The 22591-nt window shown below is 37.9% G+C and overlaps 1 protein-coding gene across 1 annotated transcript in view; it reads right to left on the bottom strand.

Annotated features, from left to right (window-relative positions):
• The window catches only part of tgo (Aryl hydrocarbon receptor nuclear translocator homolog tgo), a 456070-nt gene that overhangs the window by 417891 nt on the left and 15588 nt on the right, over nucleotides 1-22591 (bottom strand). Inside the window, exon 2 of the mRNA XM_065224445.1 lies at nucleotides 3817-3874. Coding sequence (XP_065080517.1) covers nucleotides 3817-3874 — 58 coding nt within the window. The remainder of the gene's footprint in view (nucleotides 1-3816; nucleotides 3875-22591) is intronic.

Here is a 22591-nt window from a genome sequence, read left to right as displayed (position 1 = left end):
TTCGGTTTTATAAGGGTTCTGTAGACCATGATTTAGACTTGTAGCATGCTTTAAAACCTCCATAAAACTTGCAATGTTGCTTGGGATATCAAATGAGTATCAGTGTTATTTTGGAGATCTTCAGGTCACTTTGACAGCCGGCGCCGGTGATGTAGTGGTAAGCGTGACTGCTTTCTCACCCCAATGGGTCTGGGTTCAATCCCAGCCGAGGTCGGTGGGATTTTTCTGAGGCATAAAAATCTCTGGTCACGTCTTCCTTCGGAAGGGAAGTAAGCCGTTCATCCCGGCCCATGTGTGTTGAATGGGTGCGATATCCTACGCAGGTGTGGAAGCTGCCTTCCTGCATATTCGATTGCCATCAATAGGTGGCAAACGATGTCCGTCGGTGATTGGCACTAGATTGCGGAACAGAGACCGACGTTAAATAAAGGAATGAATGAAAGGTCACTTTGACATTCTTCAAGTAGTTTTGCATTTTCGGTTTATATTGACATTGTAAAAGCCATTTTGATGTTTTCGCGATTTAAACACCATATTTCTCGCATAACATTTGAAAAGGGCCTATCCTCGTTGATCGATGCTCTTCATCGACTTTCTCGGCAACTTACTACGGCAACATAAACGAATTTCTCGCTAAGCTCGCAGCACAGGTCGACAGAAGATGATGTTAGCTTGTGCCTGAAACAACACATTCAATTGGAAATGCATTTGCAGTCGAGTTATTCATGAAAGAGGAAATCGATGAAGAGAATCGATCAAAAATGATAGGCTCTTTTCTCGTAATGATTTGTTAAAATTATAAAAATGGTTTAAAATCGCGCAGATGACCTGAAAATGCCAATATGGATTTTAAAAGCCATTTTGGCGTGTTCAGGTAATTTGCACGATTTTAAACCGTTTTTCCAGTTTAAACAATAATCAAAATAAACTGAAAACGTAACAATAGTGAATTATAAAACCATTTCGGTGGTACAGTAAGCATGCGATTTTGGCAATATAATATTTTTTTAACAAAAAAAGCTTACTTCAATGTTCAATAATTGCAAACCTAATTATCTGATCACGTCCGAAGCTTCTCAATTATTCAAAAAAAACTATGAAAAATATTAAATACGGTTTGAGGTTTTTAAATGCTGAGTACAAAAAATTGAAAACATTGAAGACGTGTTGCCAAAATCAGATCCATACTGTATAGCGCTGTTTTAGAGTTTAAGATAATAAGCGATTTTGATAGGTTCAGTCCGTTTAATCGTTTATAATCTATGTTTGCGGTTTCAGATCATTTATGCGCTCTTAGATTGGCGTTGTTTTACTTTGATATTTAGTGTGCTTGCATAGCTATATACTGCTATTGATTATTTTGCCTTTTTTTCACTAGCCACTAGGGTTTCAAGTCATATTGATTTTTTTTTTGCATTTTTAAGGTCTATATTTTCCTAAAATATGGGTGGGGCACGAGTTTATGGAATTTATGGGTGTATCGCAATTAACGAAATTTTGAGAAACGCTGTATTAGATCATATGATCTGAACTCTTGAACGGTTTATAAAATTATAAAATGTTATGTTCATGGAAATGGATGTAATGAACATCATGTACTACAGAGATGGTCAATGTTCAGGTGCTTGCTCCATGAGCTCGGCCGAAATGTTTCTAAACTCACGTCCAAAAAACTCAAGTCATCGAAAATACTTTAAAATTCGCAGATTATCTTTGAAGTTGCCTGATATTCTCAGATAAGCACAGAAAAATTTGAGAGAACTTCAGAGCAGCTAATGGAAATTTTAGAAATAATCTTAAGAAACGTTTAGGGCAACTTTGAATAAATGCTTTTTTATGCACATTTAAGTACAGTTTAAAGCCTAAACTATTTATTTAAAATGTACATCATATACGATTTAATCTGTTTTTAATCTGGGGCTATTATTAATTATTCGTTTCTAAGTAGTAAATTTGCATCATATACAATTAAACATAACCGACGAATTTCATTCTTATATATGATATTGCCTAGTAATTTACAATTCAATCTGTTCGTTGCTATACAGCTTTTGGCTGTCTGCTGGAAACTAGGATAGGTTAGGTTTTCTTTAATAAATAGGGAGGCTTTCAGTCTGGGGCTGGTTGGCCTCCGTGCTGGAAACTACCCATGATCGATTTTTTTCTTAAATTCAATGGTGAACAAACCAAACCAATCTCACCCCACTCAACAGTACTCATTTCCCGCCCCGTTGATGTGATCGTGGTTCTGGGTGACACATTTTGCGAATGAGTGTGTTCGTCCACGATGGACAGCCCTAGAGCAACCAAAGCCAGTGTTCGTACGTAGGTAGCGTTGCGGCGGCAACCATCAGCGAATGAATGGCACATTTAAATTTGAATAACCATTCGATGAGTGCATAAATATAATATTAATAAAAATAACAATTTCAATGCTCCTCGGAAATGTCTTTCAAGCGTGTGGGTAACATTATAACGATACACATTGAACGACGACGACCGAAGGCGGCAGGTTAATGTAACATTGTTGGGTGGCGTAATTTTCAGTGTCGTCGTATTAGAAAAAGGAATCAACAATGCCCAGCCCATGTTCCTCCCCGTCGTCTGATCCGACAGACGGAGACCACATGGAAATGTGGTTGCATACTCTTGGAAAGAGCGCGCGATTTCGTCGAAAATAACGGTGATTGAATTCTCGATAACGAAAATTTTGCAATTTGCGAAACATGGAACATTGAGGAATCGGACGAAAAGGTGACTGGATATGGGAGGCAATATTGTTTGACAGCTGTTTTTCTTTTTCGTTTCTCAGTTAATTTTTGCAATTCAAATTCTGCCTGCGCTGATAGTGATTAGCTAATGGCGAGCCAACCGACGACGACGACGGTGGGTAGCTCAGCGTGCAGCAGCATTGTGTGCAATGTGCACATACTCTGTGCAAAGAAAGATTATAATTAAGGCATAAAATTTCAACTTGTTAATGGATGTGAGCGTGGCGATCTAATCACTCACTATCAATAGGTAATTGAAAATTCTGACAGCTGAACAGGCAACGCTGGGGTGGCGGGGGGTGAAATTGGTTAATTTGGCGTTCAGGTTTTTGGTGGAAATTTTCGTCAAACCCATGGTGTGCGCATGACGTACGATATGTAATCTCAATTTTAATGCTATTAAATTAATTTTCGGGTGCACACTTGCTTTGCTTTTCGGACACGAAAACAAGGATAAAATGTTGCAACGTTTCAACATTGTAAGGAATGTTAAGAACTTTGAAAACAAGCCCAGTTTATCAGTCCAGAAAAATCAACAAAACAGCCCACCATTCCGATCAAGCGAATTACTCCACAGTCCCCGCTGGAACCCCTTTTAAATTTTTATTGATTTTGTATACTCCGAAGCAGCGAACAGCCTGTGCTTCGCAATAAGAAGCAGTAGCGACCCAGCTCCTAGTTGTTCCACACAGCAGAAGATTCAACACAACCATCCATCCACTAGACGACATCAGCGAAGGCAAACTCTAGAAAACTATCACCATTACCATCATTGATTGTCGTCATCGGTTGTTGTCGAAGTCTTCGGTTTTTGATTCCGGGAAGGTAATGGATTCTTTTCACATACATATTTAGTGAACACGGAAATTTCCATACGAAGCATCGTTCGGATTTGGCTTTCACGAATTGGAATAGCAGTTGATTAAGCTGCTCTAAGCTGAGTAGGGCGATGTGATTTGAAATCTACGCGCTACGGTATGGTTTTGGCAGCGTTTTTTCTTTTCTTAAGGGTACATGATAACGAAATGGTGGACAATGTACTTACCCTAGGCCAGGAACGCGACGCTTTTGCTGCGCGACGACCACTTGATTGGGGTCAGCCACTGAAATGGAAAAAGAAGATGGAATGCGTAGTTGAAATCTAATTCTAAGATTTAGAACTATCATTTGTCAAGCAAAATCAATTCATTGAAAATATAACATTTGGCAGCACGGATTGTTGGAAAATAGCAGCAACACTGGAGACTATGAGTAAACTGGGTGTCAAAATGAACGTTAATTTGCTCATTAACAGAGAATTAAAAATATCTTTAAAATGACAAAATGACATACGATTTAAATAATAATGGATGATCAGTAACAGCAAATAGCAGTTGCCATCTTTGTCATGAACATACACGGTTAAATGATAAATGTAAAGAAATGAATGCCGCCTACCTTAGATACCATTTATCTGATTTTTGATTTTTTTCGTATCGTTATTAAAATTACTTCATCAACATGGACCAGTTGATCACGCTATGGTTATGATGTAAAACCGTAATTTTATTTTTGGCAAGATCTTTCAAATGCCAGTCCTTGGTCAGTCATTCATCTAAAGATAATCGACGGACACATTGTTTAGGATATTTTCATACGCTCTCGGGAAAAATATGATAGGAGAAATCAATAAATTCTAGTTTACAGAAGACGACTTGTCTACCAATTCGACAAAAACTAATCCGGAATTTGTGGAATGAACCACCAAACCCACCATTGTGCAATTTTATCAATCAAACCGTAAAACAGAAAACACTAATACCCTTTTCAACAAGATGGAAACATCAGGAATCTGTATAAAAATGCCGAAGATTTATAGATTATTTATTAATTTACAATGAAATTAGATTTTTTTTTTAAATTATTAGTAATTAATTTATTTATTATTAATTTATTTATTTATTATTACGTTATTAATTTATTATTGAGTTAATAATGTATTGATTTATTATTAAGTTATTAGTTTAATTAGTAATGTATTGGTCCCCGGTTCATGAGCTGATGGCTCGATAGGTAGGGTCCAGTTGTGGTTTTTGATGTTTCAGAAGTTACGCCAGTTCCTGGAGTTTCGGGATGTCGAAAAGAGTCTGGATTTCTTAGAGCGCCACATATTCCTAGAGTTCATCTGATTCCGAGAATATTTATGCCGGGAAATTCAAAAGTTTTGGATGTGGGCACAAGTTTTGAACGATCTGGAGTTTCGAGTGATTTGGGAGTTCCAGATGTTTCAGGAGTTCTTGGCAATTCTTGGAAATCTAAATGTTCTTGAGGCTCATGAAATTTTAGCTTTTAACACTTTTAACTTTTTTTCAAATCCCTGACAGTGCAAGTGTTAAACCACTGTTCAGTGTTTCTTAAACCCTATTTAACCTAATTCATTTTTCCCTGATTTGTTTTGCGTCGATCTTGTTTTCCGTGCTGAGCACCAATGCTACCGACGCCAGGGAGGCAGCTCCAACACCTGGACCCTACCTATCGACCCATCAACTCATGAACCGGGGACCAACGGCGTGATCAGAGATGTAATCAGGGTGCCTTCCATTCATTTTGACTAAACAAAAGTTTAATTACATTTTGGAATAATAAGATAATATTTTGTTTGTGTAAGCAATAAGAAAAGATTGTGAAGTTTGTGTTTGACACATAATACCTACCAATTTTGCTACATGAGAGTCGCAATAAGCGATTTTGTGATTTATCTCACCCACTCTTCGCTCTTCACTCTTCGCGAAGAGGCGATCAGAAAGTCGCTCATTGTGACTCTGTCAAAGCTAAATTTGCAGGTTTGATGTGTCAAACACAAACTTTACAATATTTTCTTGATACTTTCACATACAAAATATCATCATATTATCTTATGAACCCATAATTCCATGCAACATTGTTTTAGTCAAAATGAATGGAAGGCACCCTGGATGTTATGCCTCAGAACATCCCGGCGGTGTCGACTGGGATTGAGCCCAGGCCCGCTGGGGTGAGAGTAAATCACGCTTACCTCTACACTACCGGCACCGCTAACCAAATTCAAGTATTGAACAAATTCGTTATGTATTTTATATTTCAGAAAACTGACCTAGCTAAATTGTTTATATATATTTTAAATTGGAATGAATGCACAGTTTGTAAGGATTTCGTATTAAAAATCACGAACTTCAGTATGTTATTACAACAAGTGGTTTGAAGAGCTGCCCCAATGAAAATATTCCAAGCCTTAATTTAATCTGTTTAGAAATCCCTACACATCTTCAATTCATGAATTCAGGGGGCGACCCCGGCGTAGTGGTTAGCATCCATACCTCTCACGCTAAAGTCACGAGTTCACATCTCACCCCCGGACAAGTCACGATTGACCCAAGAGCGTTACAGTGACTATAATAAAAAAAAATCATGAAGGCTCTAAGCCTGACGATTCGAAAACGTTTTATAAGGAAATGCAGGTAATGTCAGCCTAAGTGTCCCTAATTTGGGCCCATACATTAATTCAGCAATCGACTAAATTTTCAATAGCAACCAAAAATATCCATAAGTAACGTCCCAATAACGCGTTCATCTAGATAAAATTGATAAAGAGCAGATTTTTAGCGATGGGCTCAATCTTAGATCCATAGGCCAACATTAGAGACATTTCCCCTATTAAACCTTTTTCCTAATGGTATCCTGCATCCTGCTTGACTAATGGGACCACTTTCTGCCGACAATATTTAGAATATTCTGTAAGTTCCAGTTTAAACATGCAGCCTGATATACATGAGAGGGTTAGTAAAGATATATCCACGTTAGAGATTGTAATTCAAATAAGAAGATCCTTACAGGCGCACATATCGAATCCGTAGAATCCGTAGTTCCACATCGCAGTAATCGTAAATCCTGGTCCTTCGCTTCACTGTGCCGATTCGACGACTAAAAATGGAAAAGTGACCCTTACAACAATGCAATTCAATCTTTCCGGAAGCACTCCGTCCACTCACTGATGGCAGTCGGTCGGTCGGTACGGTCGGTACAATATTGCACCGCCACAAAGCATGAGAAGATTCAAGCGTAGAAAACCAGCAAACTTATCACAATCACAATGTTATTTTTTCCCTCTCAACGCCAAACTGTGGAGAATGGAGTAAAGAACACGACCACAGCTTCATGTGCTTCTTCTTCTTTTCAGAGGGTTAATTAAAAATGACTCGCTTAAATCCGGCGTAATCAACACCTTCCTGTGTGTATTGTTTCGACCAAGAAAGAAACTCCCGAACGACGAAACCCGTAGCACAAGACACAGCAGAGGTCTAGCGAAAAGATAAGACGAAGATGAATCCTTGCAGAACACTGCTGACCGAGCTCTACCCAATAGTGCAACACCCAGGAGATAAAATTGAACCGATAAGACTCTCGCGCGTTCTCACCATCCTCATCGAAGGCTGTTCCGTCGAGCAGAAGGCGAACGAAGGCGACAGTTCACTCACTCTCAGCTGTTACGAGATGCTGAAGGCTGTGCTCTCATCATTCATCCTACGCTACCACACTGCTGCTGACCGCCAGCACTTTGCCCCACGACGTTGTTATTGCTGTTGTCACACCGAATGTTGCTACACATTGCACATTTGCCACTCGTGGAATGCGCATGACTCTTCTCGCGAAGAGCATCAACATTTTCGGTAGAAAGCACATCTTCAGAAGCATCCTTCATCATTCGAACAGTCCCCTAGAAAGGAACGAGGATATGGAACGGTCATCCGAACAGGACGGGGAGTCCGAGGTACACCGAAACTTCTCCGGAGCAAGCGAAGACGACGACGACGACGACAACGACGACGGTTGATTAGATTAGGTCCATTAGTATGCAAACGTTGTGCACTTGGATCCTCTTCCCACTCCTTAACACCAGCAGCTACCGGTAGCAGCACATCGTCCATCCACTACCTTACATCAAAAACCTTATAGGAGCAAAGCTAGAAGGACTCGCTTCTGCTGACGCTACTCCTTGGCAGTTTTGCATGCACACAACACTACACACACAGAGCATACAGCAAGCAAGCAAGATCGATACATACGGACAAATGCAAATTTGTCCCGTGTTGTGCACAGACTGGAACCAGCAGCAGAGGGCAATCCGGCCACCAGGAGCCCCGATAGAGTGCACAGTGTGGTTGAATTCTGCTGCTGCAGATATGGGGCTATTGTTTTCCTTTTATTTTGGTCTTTGGTTCCTATAGATGCAAACCACCATTTCAATTACAATTTTGCAATGTTGCCAAACACGGATGGAGGGACCAAACATGCAGATGCAGTGCAATGGAATGGAATCCGGTGAATGTTTTATTTAACTCTTCGGATTTCAGTGGGGCATCAGTCGCTTTCACAGCTTTGGGCTAGTCCCGTCGAATCGCGGCTCCACAGTCAAGAAATTTTAGGGATAGGAAAATTTCTCGGATACCCGCGGAATACGATATCATTGTGCTAGTCACACAATATACGAATTCAAGAATGGAAAAGGCTTAGAAAGTCGCAATCAACAATTGCGAAATTGATCATAAGAGCACTGAATTCAGCGACTCAATTTTCGAAATAAAAAACAAATTGTCAAAACAAATTGCATGGATATCAGGTATAAATTTACTATTGTCACACTGCTTAATATGAATGGTAACAAGTAAATGATAGTGTGAATTATCATGTTACATCAAAGGTTATGGACCGTTTAACAAAGTGCCGTTTAGTCGGTCTACTATGACAGAAGATAATCGAATTAGTGATTCGTTGGTAATAGTAGACTATGCATATAGTTCTATTCCTATAGATGTACCTTGAAGGTGCTCCTGAAAACTTAATTTGCATGCTCTTAAATGAGGTCGATTCATAAAAGAAGAAAATATTCCCAAGCAACATCAATGGTTTGATAGTAGGTTTTATATTGGTCTTCAAGTAAGCCTTATAAACCTTTTCGAAATCATGACAAAACCGAATATGGTACTTGGTTCGAAAAGATTCAAAATGTGTACAAAAAGTTGATGTTGTAGGATTTTAGTCCATTTCGAAATGTCCATTTCAGAAAAGATAGATTTTTTAAAAGCTTTCAAAATTTAATTTTTTTATTTTTAACGAAAATTTGTGATTTTTTCTTAAAAGGCATTTCAGTTTTTTACAACTTTGTCTCAGACGTCATTTCGATTAGATGTGCTAGATCAAAATGACCGAAATCCGACACAAACTTGGTTCATTGCCCCTAATGAAGTTTCGCGGAATTCGGAGAGGGAAAAATAAAACCGATTCGTCAGTTGACGTGGAACTGCTCAAGTCCTCTAACATTCACGCTAGGAATTTTACCTAATGATTTTTATTTCATCATCCTTATCTTTAAATCTGGAAATGCCCACAAATACTAAACGTCAATTCTAGATCTCGATGGACTTAACAAGGTCTATGTTAAGAGAATTGATACTATTTCATGATGCACATGTTATCATGAGGCTCCCTCGAGATTTATTGACTCACAATGCTTATCAGGACATTGTTCTAGACTCCACTGAGCTATTAGATATTCATGATCCATTTTTTTTTCTCTGTTCGGGACATAAAATCACTGCGACCAGTAATTTGATCTATTGTAGCATACCCCGTGTCCTTAGTTTAGTCCATGTCGTATTACTCCATCACTATTGAGAAATGATGAAGTATTCGTTTTAGATACAGTTGTCATTCTTGCCTTCATCGCAAGGAACCGATACTAACTGAAAGGTCCCGCTATTTATACCCTTCGGATTGTTGAAACACCCTCTAAAGGCGCGCCCCTTTGTCAGTCAAAATTGGATTCCTTAGCAACAAAATTAAGGTATGACACCGATAATGACCATGCATCAGAACTCATTTTTGTCTTGTTTTAAGTTCATCCTCGGTGGATAAAGCCGAGTATTGTCACTATCAACAAGTCATCAAAAGTAACAAGGACGAAGATGCGTTCCTTTGATTACTGAAAAATCCTGATCCCCTAGTTTGAACCAGTCAGGACTAAGATTCGGTAGTAGATCTTACATCCCGTAACGTACCAAGAAAAGGTGACCTACCCACGTTACGGGGATATTCATGATCTTATCTCCAGAATGGTTGGGAGAGCATTGAATATCTTAATGATACCATTCCATGAGGTGCATGTTATCAAGAGGCTAATTTGAGCATCACGGACTCATGAAAAATTTCAGGCCATTTTGCAAGACTTCATTGAGTTTGTAGAACCTCAAGATCTAAACTCCAGAGAACTATGAATATCGTATTGATGCCATTCCATAATGTGTATATTCTCAAGAGGATTGCTTGAGCTTAACGGACTAATAAGGTTTTTAAGGACATGGTTCAAGACGTTATTGAGCCTGTAGAACATTAAGATTTTAACTCCAGAATAATTTGGAGAGCATTTATTATCATATAGATACCATTACGTGATATGCATATTGTCAAGAGGCTTCTTGAAGAACTTCAATGATTCACGTGATTCACATTTTTGCTAAAATTGGGCGATTTTCAATCTTATAAAAAAAATTCTCCTTAAAAATAAAAAAAATAAAATATCGACATCACAGCGTTCCGTTGAAGCAAGTTGCAAACTTTGCACCTGCTTCCAAAAGTCATCAATTGATAATACAACGAAAACCATGCAGCTACATGTTATCCTTCCAAACTGAGCAATCTACCTCCCAAGTAACATTGCAAACTTTATAGCATCCTACAATTCTAAATCATGATCTGTAGAACGCTCATAAAACCGAAAATGTTACTTGGGCCTTTTCTACTTCAGTATGAATAAGATTCCGATCTTGCTGCTTTTGGCGGTCCTGTTTATTGGATTGATCGGAGGAAGCAGGCACGTTCGACACACTGAAGGTGTCGCTCCATGAAATCACTGACTGTCTTAAGGAGATGCCTGATGGATTCCATAAAAAAACATCTACAGGTTACATGGTAGAACCTATCCAACAGCTAGCTCTTGGCGGTCCAAGATCGTATCGTCTAGTCGTACGTTAGGTGATTCCGCAACTCATGTTAAATCTAAAATCACAATCGAACAAGAGTTCCGATTGGATTTACAGTATTTAGTTGTTGATTGCTGCAATTGCTACCTTCTTCTAGTATCCGTGGGCTAGTGGGCTTGAAGGTGAGAGTTTCGATACAGAATACCACTGTAATTCGTGGGCGCGATTTCACTGCATCGCAAGTGATCGGTGTTCTGGAGGAGGGTCTCGTAACTTGCTTTGTTCTACGTATATAAAACTTTATTCAGGAGTTTATCCTGTTTCGAATAGGTGTATAACACTTTTTTCTGTTGTGACTTTGAGCTCGAGAACGATTTTCCTATTGCAGTAAATGGTACATGCATCTTGGTAAACAAATAGTTCAACCCAAACAATATATCCTTAGTAACATTGATCGACTATCAGAGCCTGCATCGATTTTCTCTTTCGCTAATAACTTCATGTTTTTCGTATTAAATACTAGATAAAAACTTCTTTCATCGAACTATGGGTTGAAAATAGCTGGAAATGCCCTTACACGGCCGTGGGGATGCAAAGAGAAAATCGATTAATTTGACCTCTCAATTTTACTTAGGACCTTATCCAATATTCGGTTTGAGTTTGCAGAGCTAAAATTTTTGTCAGTAAGAACAGTTTACACTCTTGTGATTACGATTGCAGCAATTTCTTCACCTTATCTAATTTCGTCAAATTTCATTCTCTGGCAATGTTCAGCGGTGGCAGTAGTTGTTAAATTCCAGTTCTTGATTTTGATTCCTCAGAATTGTAGATTTGGAGTGATGAGTGCATTGCATAAATGTTACCTAACTACAACAGCTTTCAGTTTATCTGTGGGATTCACGACGGAGCCAAGATTGTTAGTCTTCATGTTAACCCTTTTCACCAGTTGTTGAAGGGGGCACGAAGGAAATCCTAATTGAATTCATCTTTTTAACTTACTGAACTAATTTTCGATCAAATCGATGATATTCTTATCTCGATTCACTACGTCTTTCTAAATAGCTAGTTAGTACAACTACTAGAACATTGTAGGTCTCTCGAGCAAGGACATTTCGAAGCCGCTGCATATATAGAATCAGAAGGATGAAGAGGTGGCAGAGATTGAAGGGATAAGAATAGGAAGGCACTTGCTATACATCCACATGCAATGACGATTTTCTACCTTATCCGATAACTCAGCATAGGACATATGCCACCATAATCCTCACAATGGTCACAACAGATGAAGTTGTCAGAGGAAGCTGGGCGATCATTGACCACTAAATGTTGTAGCATCCGCATCCGGTTCCTTGACAGGAGCTTGGTTCGTCACTCATCCATGAAATTTCTGAAGGAAGAATGATCCCAAATCAGTTTGAACCAATACTAATTATGAAAGCATTATTTCAGTTGTTTCTAAACTAGGCGCATAATTATTTACCGTTAAGTATCATACTAAGGCCCAATATCCAAATAGAAAATCATCTGCTGAAGTTTACAAATACCCATCCATAACATGTTTTAGCAGTAATTAATGGCTTCTTGCCAGATCGAAAACTTGTCCAAAAATTACTATTCCAGTTAGGTCTTCTTCTTTGCATTTCAGCTTATTGCTTATCGCATATTAGTTTATTGCGTGCTTTCAGCTTAGTGTTCTAGATGCACTTCCACAGTTATTAATTGAGAGCTTTCGATGCCTGTACCATTTTTGCATTAGTATAATTGTGTGGCAAGTACAATCATACTCTATGCCCAGGGAAGTCGAGAAATTTTTCAACCCGAAAAATTCCTAGACCGGACCGGCAATCGAACCCAGCCACCTCCAGCATGGTTTTGCTTTGTAGCTGCGCCTATACCGACTGAGTTAAGGGAGGCCCAAAAAAAAAGTAAGGTGCGACAGCTTATTTTCCATTCGGCATCGTCAGTTCTTCTGTTGCTGAGGCATCACTCACTAAACAGAAAGCCGCTACCTTCGGAAAATTCTAAAAAACTAACAGGTCAAATTTAGACCTCAAGGCATGCCGGTGAAAATTTGCAAAATATTGAAAAACAATTTCATTGAATTATTATGAGTTACACTGACACTGCAACGAGGCAGCACAAACCGCACAGAGGTCATTTATAGGCGCCCTACAAAATTAATATTCATCCAATGCCATGCGAGTGCAAATTCAGCTCACAACAAACTTAACAAAGCCCTAATTATTCACCCATTGCACTGCTTGCAACCGAAACCACACACAATCGTACTTTCAAGCTGTACAATGAATCAACAGTTTAATTTAAATCGCATTAAGGACTTGTGCGGTAGCAAACTTGATTGAATTAATCTGCACCCTTGGAATGGACACGCAAATGTCGACCAACCTGGCCACCGTCATCGGCTTTTTCCGGTACCGGTACAGTAGCTATAGGGCAGACTTCGTACTTGTTTTCACTCTCCAAAACGCAAACGCAATCAAACACACACATTTATTCACAATTCACTTTCACGACCTGCGACAAAAACGTGGCCAAATTGATATGTGAATCCCGTGTTTGCGTTTGCTTGCACTCACCAGAAAAGTCATGTACCAAAAACCTTTTCTGAATGGAGGAACGAACCAGCAGCACTAGCACCCGGTCCGGAAATATGATTTCATATGCAGCAGTTCAATATAGGAGCTGTTGATTGGACGTGTTTTCACGTTTTTACTATGGTTATACACTTTTTCTTACTTACCCGGCATCCCCTCCATCCTCAACTCACTCTTATTTGGGAGGAGACTACGTGTGTCTCGAGCTGCCGGGGGCGCGTGACACCAACCAACCAACCAATCGACCGACCGACCGATCAGTGCTACCTGCTCGACTAGTTGTCCACGTCCGCTCGTCCCATGTTACGTTTCGGTACGCGGGACACATGATTGGAATTATAATAAAAATTAGGTTGCTCGGGATTCCCTGCTCCCGCCGGCCGCAGCAACTAGTTGCAAATAAGCCGAGCACGGGCAGCCCGGCAGCCAGTTAGGTTAGAATCTATAACTTTGGGGAAAAGGCAACCGGAATGTTCACAACCCTGAAAGCCGTGACGATTGAATGTGTCCCTACTTCCCTACTACTACCAGACACAGACGTGTTTCGAGACAGCTGGCTTCTTAAACTCAATCGGCAGTGGCGTGGTGAGGTAGATCTGTGTCGTGTACGGTGGATTCTAATGTTGTACACGGCCATTGATTTACTCACATATGAGTAACATTTATTCATATTTGAGTAAAAATTCAGTTTATGAGAGCCCAACATTTTCGCAAATTTGAGTTAGAAAACGAGTTAGATTCAGTAGACGTGTAGTTTTAAAACATGTAAATGATTTCAGATGACTGAAGAATTTGAAAACGATTTCAGATAACTAAAGAACTTCAATCAAACGGGATTGTCGAGTGAATTCCGTGAACTCTTCTTGTTGATGGTTATGAGCTTAGATTTTAAGAGTCTGCGAAGAACTGAGATTGGAAACAAGAAAAGGTTCGGGCCAGGGCACTGATGCATGGTCATATATTAGCATCAACACTTGTTTTTGTCACTAAGGATACCAATTTTGATTGACGCGAATGCGCGCATTTGGAGAGGTCCCAGAGCCAGGGTTGCTATCACTCACTTGCTATAAAAATATATATTTCGGAATTATGCAATCATTAGATGTTATAATGCTATGTTGTACTTGTAAGTAACAAGAAGAGGGTGTAAAGTATGTGTTTGACTCATAAAACCTGTTCATTTCGCTTTGAGAGCGTCACAATCAACGATCTTATGATTCGTGAGCGTTCACTCAGAGTGAGCGCTCACGAGTCGTAAAATCGCTGATTGTGACGCACTGAAAGCAATATTGACAGATTTTATGTGTCAAACATATACTTCATGACCTCTTCTAGTAACTTACAAGTACTAATTAGCATTATACCATATCATGATTTCATAATTCCGAAAAACATTTTTTTATAGCAAGTGAGTGGAAGTAACCCTGCCCAGAGCTCATCGAATAATGCGAAAATTTACAATTGAATTAGGGTTCTTGTGAGAAGAGCAAGTATGTAATGATAGCTGTATCGAAAACGAAAAACTCATTACTTTTCCATAGTAATGAGGTACTACGACATACACTAAACAAATGAGTGATTATGACCCGAACAAAGGAGAAATCCGGTGAGTTTCATAGATTTTTCCGGGTAGGTGATGAAGGGATTTTAATAACAACATCAGCAGAACACAGTCAGCTTGGAAAATAATGAAGCCACATTTCAGGAAGTCTGAGGAGAATATTCAGGACCAAGTTTGGATGAATTGGGGAGTAAGTCAAGAGTAATGTCGAAGGGTCTTGAATGGTGAGCCCAAAGAATACTGAGGTTGCCTTGAGGATATCAAAGACAAATAAGGAACACTTTTTTTGTCGGAGAGGTTCTTAAGATTTACTATAAAAGTCTCCTGGTATTATCATCTGAAATCGTTGTAATCATATTTGTTGTTTTCCAATGGGCTTGCTTTTGGTGTTCTCTACATTCATTATAGAAGCATTTGCAAGAAGTTTTGAAGGGCCCATTGGATACCAATTATACACCAAGCTTATCCCGGAGTTCTGTCTGTTTTTCTATAGAGATGCCCTGGACTTGGCCAGGCAGATCATTGCCATTGCTTAAATATGAAAGGACAAGTTTATGGCCATATTGATCACCTTGAGCTTCAAAACCTCATGAAGATTTGATGCTAGAGAAATTTCCAGAGCTATTTTCCAAGACACGTTTCAATCTATAATAATTATAATATTATAATTAATAATTATAATCAATGTGGGCGAATTATGTCTGAAGAGATCCAGGGTTGTTAATCAATAACTGTAGATAACGTCTGCATGGTGATCTGTACTGCTGATAATTACATACTTCGTCATATCCAAAACATCATTGAATTCATGTCTGAAGATTTGCATGATCACCGAAGACTAATACTCTATTCTCATTATCGAAAAATATCGAGCCAGGTTGATATGTCTCCAAACGATATCCATATCAACGGTACATGCGCAGTCATGTTCACTAAACCTAAATTCATCATTCAGGATAAATTTCCTACGGCATAACATATTTCAGGATCTCCAAAGTGTTCAAGAGTTCAGATTCTACCAAATCAAATAGGGCTTGCACGAAGGTAGCAGGCTTGATGGAGTCTCACTCGCGAGTTTGACATGAGCCGAGCGTTGCATTTTTCTGAGGAGTAGAATGCCTACTGCCAAATCATTCCACTGATCTTCAGAGCTTGTGAGCGAAGGGGGATAAAATGAGAGTGAGGTTTGCTGCCATTCATGTTCATGTTTTCTATCACACGCTCTTACTCTCACTTTGGGTGAACTCGGAGCTTCTTGCCTTGAACAAAAAAGTCATCCGGAGTCTCGAAAAGCGCACCTCACGTCAAAATATCCTCTCGCTGAAGTTCACTCTCCCTCTCTCTCGACGAGTTTTTGTTTACTTCTTCCATATTCCTGCCGCAACTCACTCTACGTGAGGGCTGGCTAAACTCGCAGGACAAGAGTGTTTTAAAACCTCCAGTGAGTTTGAGGAGTTTCAGCAAGTCTGCCGAAAAGAGGTGAAAGTATACCACATTTTCAGCAAAAAATTGTACGGCAAGGTAGGTCGAAAAATCATTCCTTACCGAGTTATTGAACAATTAATTTTCTACTGATTCAAAGTGCCTATTTTTGCTTGGGTATTCATAATCATTAAAAATATTACACGGAGAAACAAATACTAGTGCCCGAGTAAAAAGTGTTGCTCGGCAATGTAAAAAAATATAGATCTATAACTCGATAAGGATTGGTTTTTAGACTTAACTTGCCATACAATTTTTTCCTGCGAATGTGGTCTACTTTAAACTGCTATCGGGTGTAACACGAATTACCAGTATTTCTGTATACGCCATAGAAGAATATATGTACATAATTTCCATGCATATAGGATGATCTAGGATCTTCAAATCATCCTGGATTTCAGGAGTGTGTTATAGGAAAAACAACTATGAAGGATACCTAAGAGGTTCAGCAGTAAAACAACTTCATCGACAGAGCCCAATTTACGAACCTACATTTTCAGCATCGCAAGCTGCAATCGGCCACATGAACTCATCCTTGGAAATCTTCAACAAAGACTGCCAGATTCTGTCTTCTACTCCAAGGTAGACTTCGCATGGCTTCGTCTGCGACGTAGAGCTGGCCTGCGATCGACTGATTGCACCTGCGAATGCCACTTTGATCGATTATTGGTCATATTCTGCTACCCATCGCTTCCCCAGTTAATCCGCTAGAGTTTGCGACCGTCTGTAAAGGTCTTAGTTTTATTTATAGGCGAAATTCTTTCCATCTGTAACCCTTCATCGGTCAATCCCCTTTCGTTGATGGACTAACGGTTCAAATTCCGCCCAAAGAAGGTGTGTCTGACAGATTCAAGTCCCAGCGAATTTTGTCGCCTGTTATCACCTTTTAGCATACACCCTTTATATTCCTACGCATCGTCCTGCTAATACCAAAAAATGAATACAAACGTTTGGTGCCTTCGGCGAATTTTTTGTACTTTAAAATTTCCTTCTTTTGTAGATTATAAACATTAGGGTGGTCCTTACATTAAATGATTTTCAAAAACTAGCTTTTTTTAACTCTTTATTTGTTACAAATTCAAAATAATTACATTTCATTTTAATCTAGGTGCTCCAGTTACTACAGTAACTTACCAGCCTTAATTGTTATGATATATATCTTAGTGTTTTTACATTGTTCCTGTCTTGGAAATTCAATATTTTAAACAAGTTTTTTTTTAAACCTGCATGTCAGTATAACAATTGAAATCTTAAAACTAAACACTAAAACTAAATCTTATCTAAGTATAAAGGGAATTAATCGTTTTTTGCCTGGTCTAATTTAGAAACTTTATTTTCAAAACTTTTGTCCCTCAAGGCAGAGAATCGCTTTTTAATTTGTTTTTGCAAATCCCGCCAGATAACTTTCATGGCAGGATCACGTGTTCTTTGATATTGTCTCCTACGGACATTTTTAAGACGGGTAAAGAGTTGAAGATCGTCGTCTATTATAATTGAATCGAATTTAACCTCGCATTTTGGTACTGAGGCAGCTCTTGCTTCAACTATAAAAGTAGTCAGAGATTCAAGAGCAATTTGAGGTAATTGAAAGTAGAGCTGTTGGGATAACAAATTATTTCTTGGAATATTTGAAAAGTTACTGGAAGGTGATCAGAACCAAAGTCAGCATGAGTAACCAATTGGCTACAAAGTCGACATGAATCAGTTAAGACCAAATCAATAGTTGAGGGATTTCTTGCAGAAGAAAAGCATGTTGGGCTGTTTGGATATTGAATAATGTAATAACCTGCAGAACAATCATCAAGCAGAATATTACCATTAGAATTGCTTTGAGCATGATTCCATGAGCGGTGTTTTGCATTAAAATCACCAATAATGAAGAATTTAGCCCCATGCCGGGTAAGTTTCTGAAGGTCGCCCTTGAGAAAATTCTTTTGCTGGCCTACGCATTGGAATGGCAAATAGGCAGCCTTAAACATAAGTTGTCCAAATTTTGTTTCAACAGAAACTCCCAAAGTTTCAAAAACTTTGGTTTCAAATGAAGAAAGAATTTTATGTTTGATTCGTCTATGAATAATGATGGCAACGCCACCACAGGGTCCATCAAGACGATCATTTCTATAAATGAAATAATTTGCGTCCTTCTTAACCTTATGGTCAGGTTTAAGGAACGTTTCAGTTATAACGACAATATGCACATTATGAACTCTCAAAAAGTTACATAGCTCGTCTTCATTTAACTAGCTTTCTTATTTTTAGGGAAAAAGACGTATAATCTTAAGCAAAATTGTACCTGAATTAATTTCAAGCAACTTTGTTGAAAAATAAGATTTTTCCTATCTCTTAACGTTCTCATTTCAGAGTAACTTCTCAGGATTTAATTAGGCTGGACCTGAAAAATTTAGTTTTTTAGCTCTTAATCGTTTTATTCATATTTTTATTCTTGAATGTCGCCTTCGAGTAAATTTCAAAACTTGTTACGAATAAAGTAAATCGATATCTATTAAAGGACACGCTACATTAACGATATTCTGTATAAAATATTCCGTTTTCAAATGGTAATTACTCAGCATGGAGCAAATAAACACACACATTCAAGCCAGCTTTTGAAAAATATTTTGACATTTTCAAGGTTCATGATTCAGGCACTTTCAAGAGTTTTCATGATAATTTTTAGGAGAAACCCCAAAGGGAATTACGAGGATTTTTTTTTAATGGAGTTCTGAGCATAGCTTTCAAGGCAGTTCTGATTCGAGGTAATTATGAGAAGAACTTCACGGAAATTGTTAGAAGAGCTCCTGGTGAATTTCACTTATCATCCGCCATGGTCTGATGTATTTCGATCCCGTCCATGAGATTTTGAACAATTGAACAATCGGAAGTTTGTTAACATGCATGTTAACAGCAAAATTAAAAACGTGTCAACTTTCCAGCGCGACCTACTTCGATCCCCCGAACAATGTTAGTTGAAGTTTTCTGATTATCTCAGAAATCTGATAAATCAGAAAATCAGGAAAAACCATTATAAAGAAATGTTCGGCCCATTTTGTCCGATGGTAAAAAAATTCTCTAGAACTCTTCATCAATTCCACTGTGATTTTGAAGAAAGCTCAAGGGGAATTTTGAGCACAATTTCTAAGGAATTCTAAGGAAAGTATCATTTTGATGAGAAATTTAAGAAGGATTCCAAAGAAATGTAGAGGAATATTTCAGGAGAATACTGAGGAGAATTTCAAGGCCGTTCTGAGGATACCGTATAAAAGTAAAGTGTAAGGGAGCATTCCTGGGAGAATTTTGGAATTTTCCTCAGCATTCTAGTTAGGGAAACCTGAGGTGTATTCGAAGGAAATTTTTCAAAATAATTGCGTAGAGAGTTTCAAGATAATACTGAACCACATTTAAAAGTGATGCCGCGGGGGACGTCACATCTCAATCTTAGTTCGAAGATGTTCGAAAAATCTCACACTAGTGTACCAATCTACGAACAATCATGTTAAATTTCTGGTATCACGTATCCATATGCGTAGGCAGAGGGGGTAGGGGGGGGGGGCAACTGCCCCCCTAAACCCAGCAACACAAATACTTTCGGTGAAATGGCATTCGGCCAAATTTTCCATAGACTTTTTTTCGCCCCTCCCTAGCTTGAAACCTGGCTACACCCTTGCACGTTCATCTTTTTGCAGGTAACCTTCTTAATTTGCAACAAAATACTTTCAGGGCTGGTAGTGCTGATGCGATATAATAGTTGTGACTTTAGTGACTAAAATTACGGAAATAGTGAACAAATAGTGACATTTTAATAATAAATATGAAACCATTAGTAACATTTATATGATGATTCAGCAGTTCAAATAAGGTTTGATATTGAAATAAACAGAAAAAAATTCATGAATTTCTCTAATTATATCAAATCTCTCAACGGAATCTCCTATGAAGAGCTTTCGAAGAGATTTGAATAATTTAGTGAAGTTATACATGATGACCAGCAAATATAAATTTCCGAATTCATGTTCAAACCAATAAACCATAGTAAACCAGCTTAAATAGGGTTAAAGGGATCATTACAATGACAGAATTTTTTTTCGAAGATCTTAAATTTGATTCTGTGTTCGAAATCTTTAAAATTTGTATAGAACTTAGAACATAAAGAATTCTCTAAGAGCATTTTACAGATTTTGTTCTGAATGATATCAAGATCTTTTTTTTTAAATCATTCCCCTTCTCTTAAACTTGTTTCTAAAATAAGCTTAACAAAAATAATATTACTTTCTTGAAATTCTTTGCAGAACAATCAACAAAATTCTTGGAAATAGATTATTTTCGTAGTTGAAGATGCTTAACGTCAAATGACTTAAAGTGGTCATTTTATAAGATAAATGAGGAGATGAAAATATAGAGTTGATAGTTCCGTTGTGGTACGGCAGTGTGAAAATTGTATATAGAAAGTAGAAATCGAGCAAAGGACAATTTTGAGCAAGGTACGAATCGGGTAGAGCATCCCCTTTACAAATTCATCCGTTGATGAGGGATGGTGATGAGGGGTGTTTACCCCCGCCATAGTGGCAAAAGGGATGATCGACGATTTGCTCATGTATCTCCAATGTGCGGAAACAGTTCAATCGATTATTTCACACTCAAATCGCCATCTGATGTAAACATCTACCTGATTGCTCTGCCCTATTAGTACCTTTCTCAAAATTGTCCTTTGTTCGCTTTCTATTTTCTATATACAATTTTCATACTACCGTACTACAACGTAACTATCTACTCAATACTTTCATTTCCTCATCTATCGTATAAAATGTCAACTTTAAGTCTGATATTTGACGTTAAGCATCTCCAACTTTGTAAATCGTTAACTTCTCACATGAAGTAATAAAACGTGATTAGTTAAAGTATATTATTTCATATTTTTTAATGATTCTTCCAGGATTTCCTTGAAGGTTGCTTCCATAAATCCATTTTAAATTTACTTGAATTCTCCTTAGAATTCCCATGAAATTAACCTCAGAAATATCATAAATTTCTGCATGGAATAATCTTGGACTTCTCCTCTGAATTCTATTGGAAATTCAATTCGTATTCTATAATAGGTAGATATTTCTTAAGAATTCTTAAAACAAAAATCTCAGAATACCCTTGAAACTCTTCGAAGAATTCCTTTGAGGTTGAACACTAAAAAATCGATTCCATTGGAATTCTTTTCGGAATTTTTTTTCACTCTTTAGAGTTCTCTTGATAGTAGAAATCACCCCAGAAATCTTTTAGAACTATCCGCACAGATCATCTTCGGCGTTTGCAGGATTTACATGAAATTATCATGAACTCACTTAAAAAAATGTCAGAACTGTTATTACAATTATTATTAATAAATCATCATAGAATTCTTCTCAGAACTCTCGTTAAAATGCACATGGAGCTCTTCTTTCAATTATATTATATTTCTAGAATTGTTTCGGAGCTGAATTTTGCTTCTTTAATAATTTAAACAATAATGAAAAGCGACGCTCGTATGTGTCAGTCTTAGGGCTGGTTTTTCCACCTCAGCTTAAGCCTTAAACCAATTTTAACTATCTGGATAAACCTGGTTTAAGATTTAAGCGGAGGTGAAGAAATCGGCCCTCACAGCACTTAATTTTACATGAGACTTTTGTAGTCTGTACTTTGAAATTCTTCTCTGAAATATCTTGGTGTTATCCCTAGAATTCCTTAAAAATTCTCTTAAAATGTACTTTGAATTTTTTTTAAATTTCTTGATATTTCTTCAAAGATTTCTGAAAATCTAGCACAGGCAAATACCCTAGAAAAGTTTCCAAGGTTTAAAATTTATTTTTGGGGATAGAAGGTATATTTGCCCCGATTTATAATCGAAATTGAAGGTATTGCCTAGTGTTTTAAACTTCCTTTAATTTTTGCGGTTCACTGGTCATCCTGATTAAAATTGTTAATTTTTCAATAGATATGCATATTTTATCATAACTACTGTAGACTTCCTTAGTGCCAAGTACTCAATTTAAAAATGTTGTTGATATTTCTCCATTTCACTATATTTTGGTTGTGAAAAAGTAACTTTAGTTACTATTTTTAGGGAAACAGTGACTTTAGTGACTTTTTGGTGTGAAAAGTGAATTTTTAGTGACTTCAAAATAGTGACAAAGTCACTAAAAA

Source organism: Ochlerotatus camptorhynchus, unplaced genomic scaffold (assembly GCF_037179485.1).
Source record: "Ochlerotatus camptorhynchus isolate MF236.1 unplaced genomic scaffold, CSIRO-AGI_Acam_v1.1 ptg000211l, whole genome shotgun sequence".
NCBI classification, from domain to species: domain Eukaryota; kingdom Metazoa; phylum Arthropoda; class Insecta; order Diptera; family Culicidae; genus Ochlerotatus; species Ochlerotatus camptorhynchus.
Note: the sequence above shows the minus strand (reverse complement) of the source record. Positions and strands in the feature narration are given on the sequence as shown.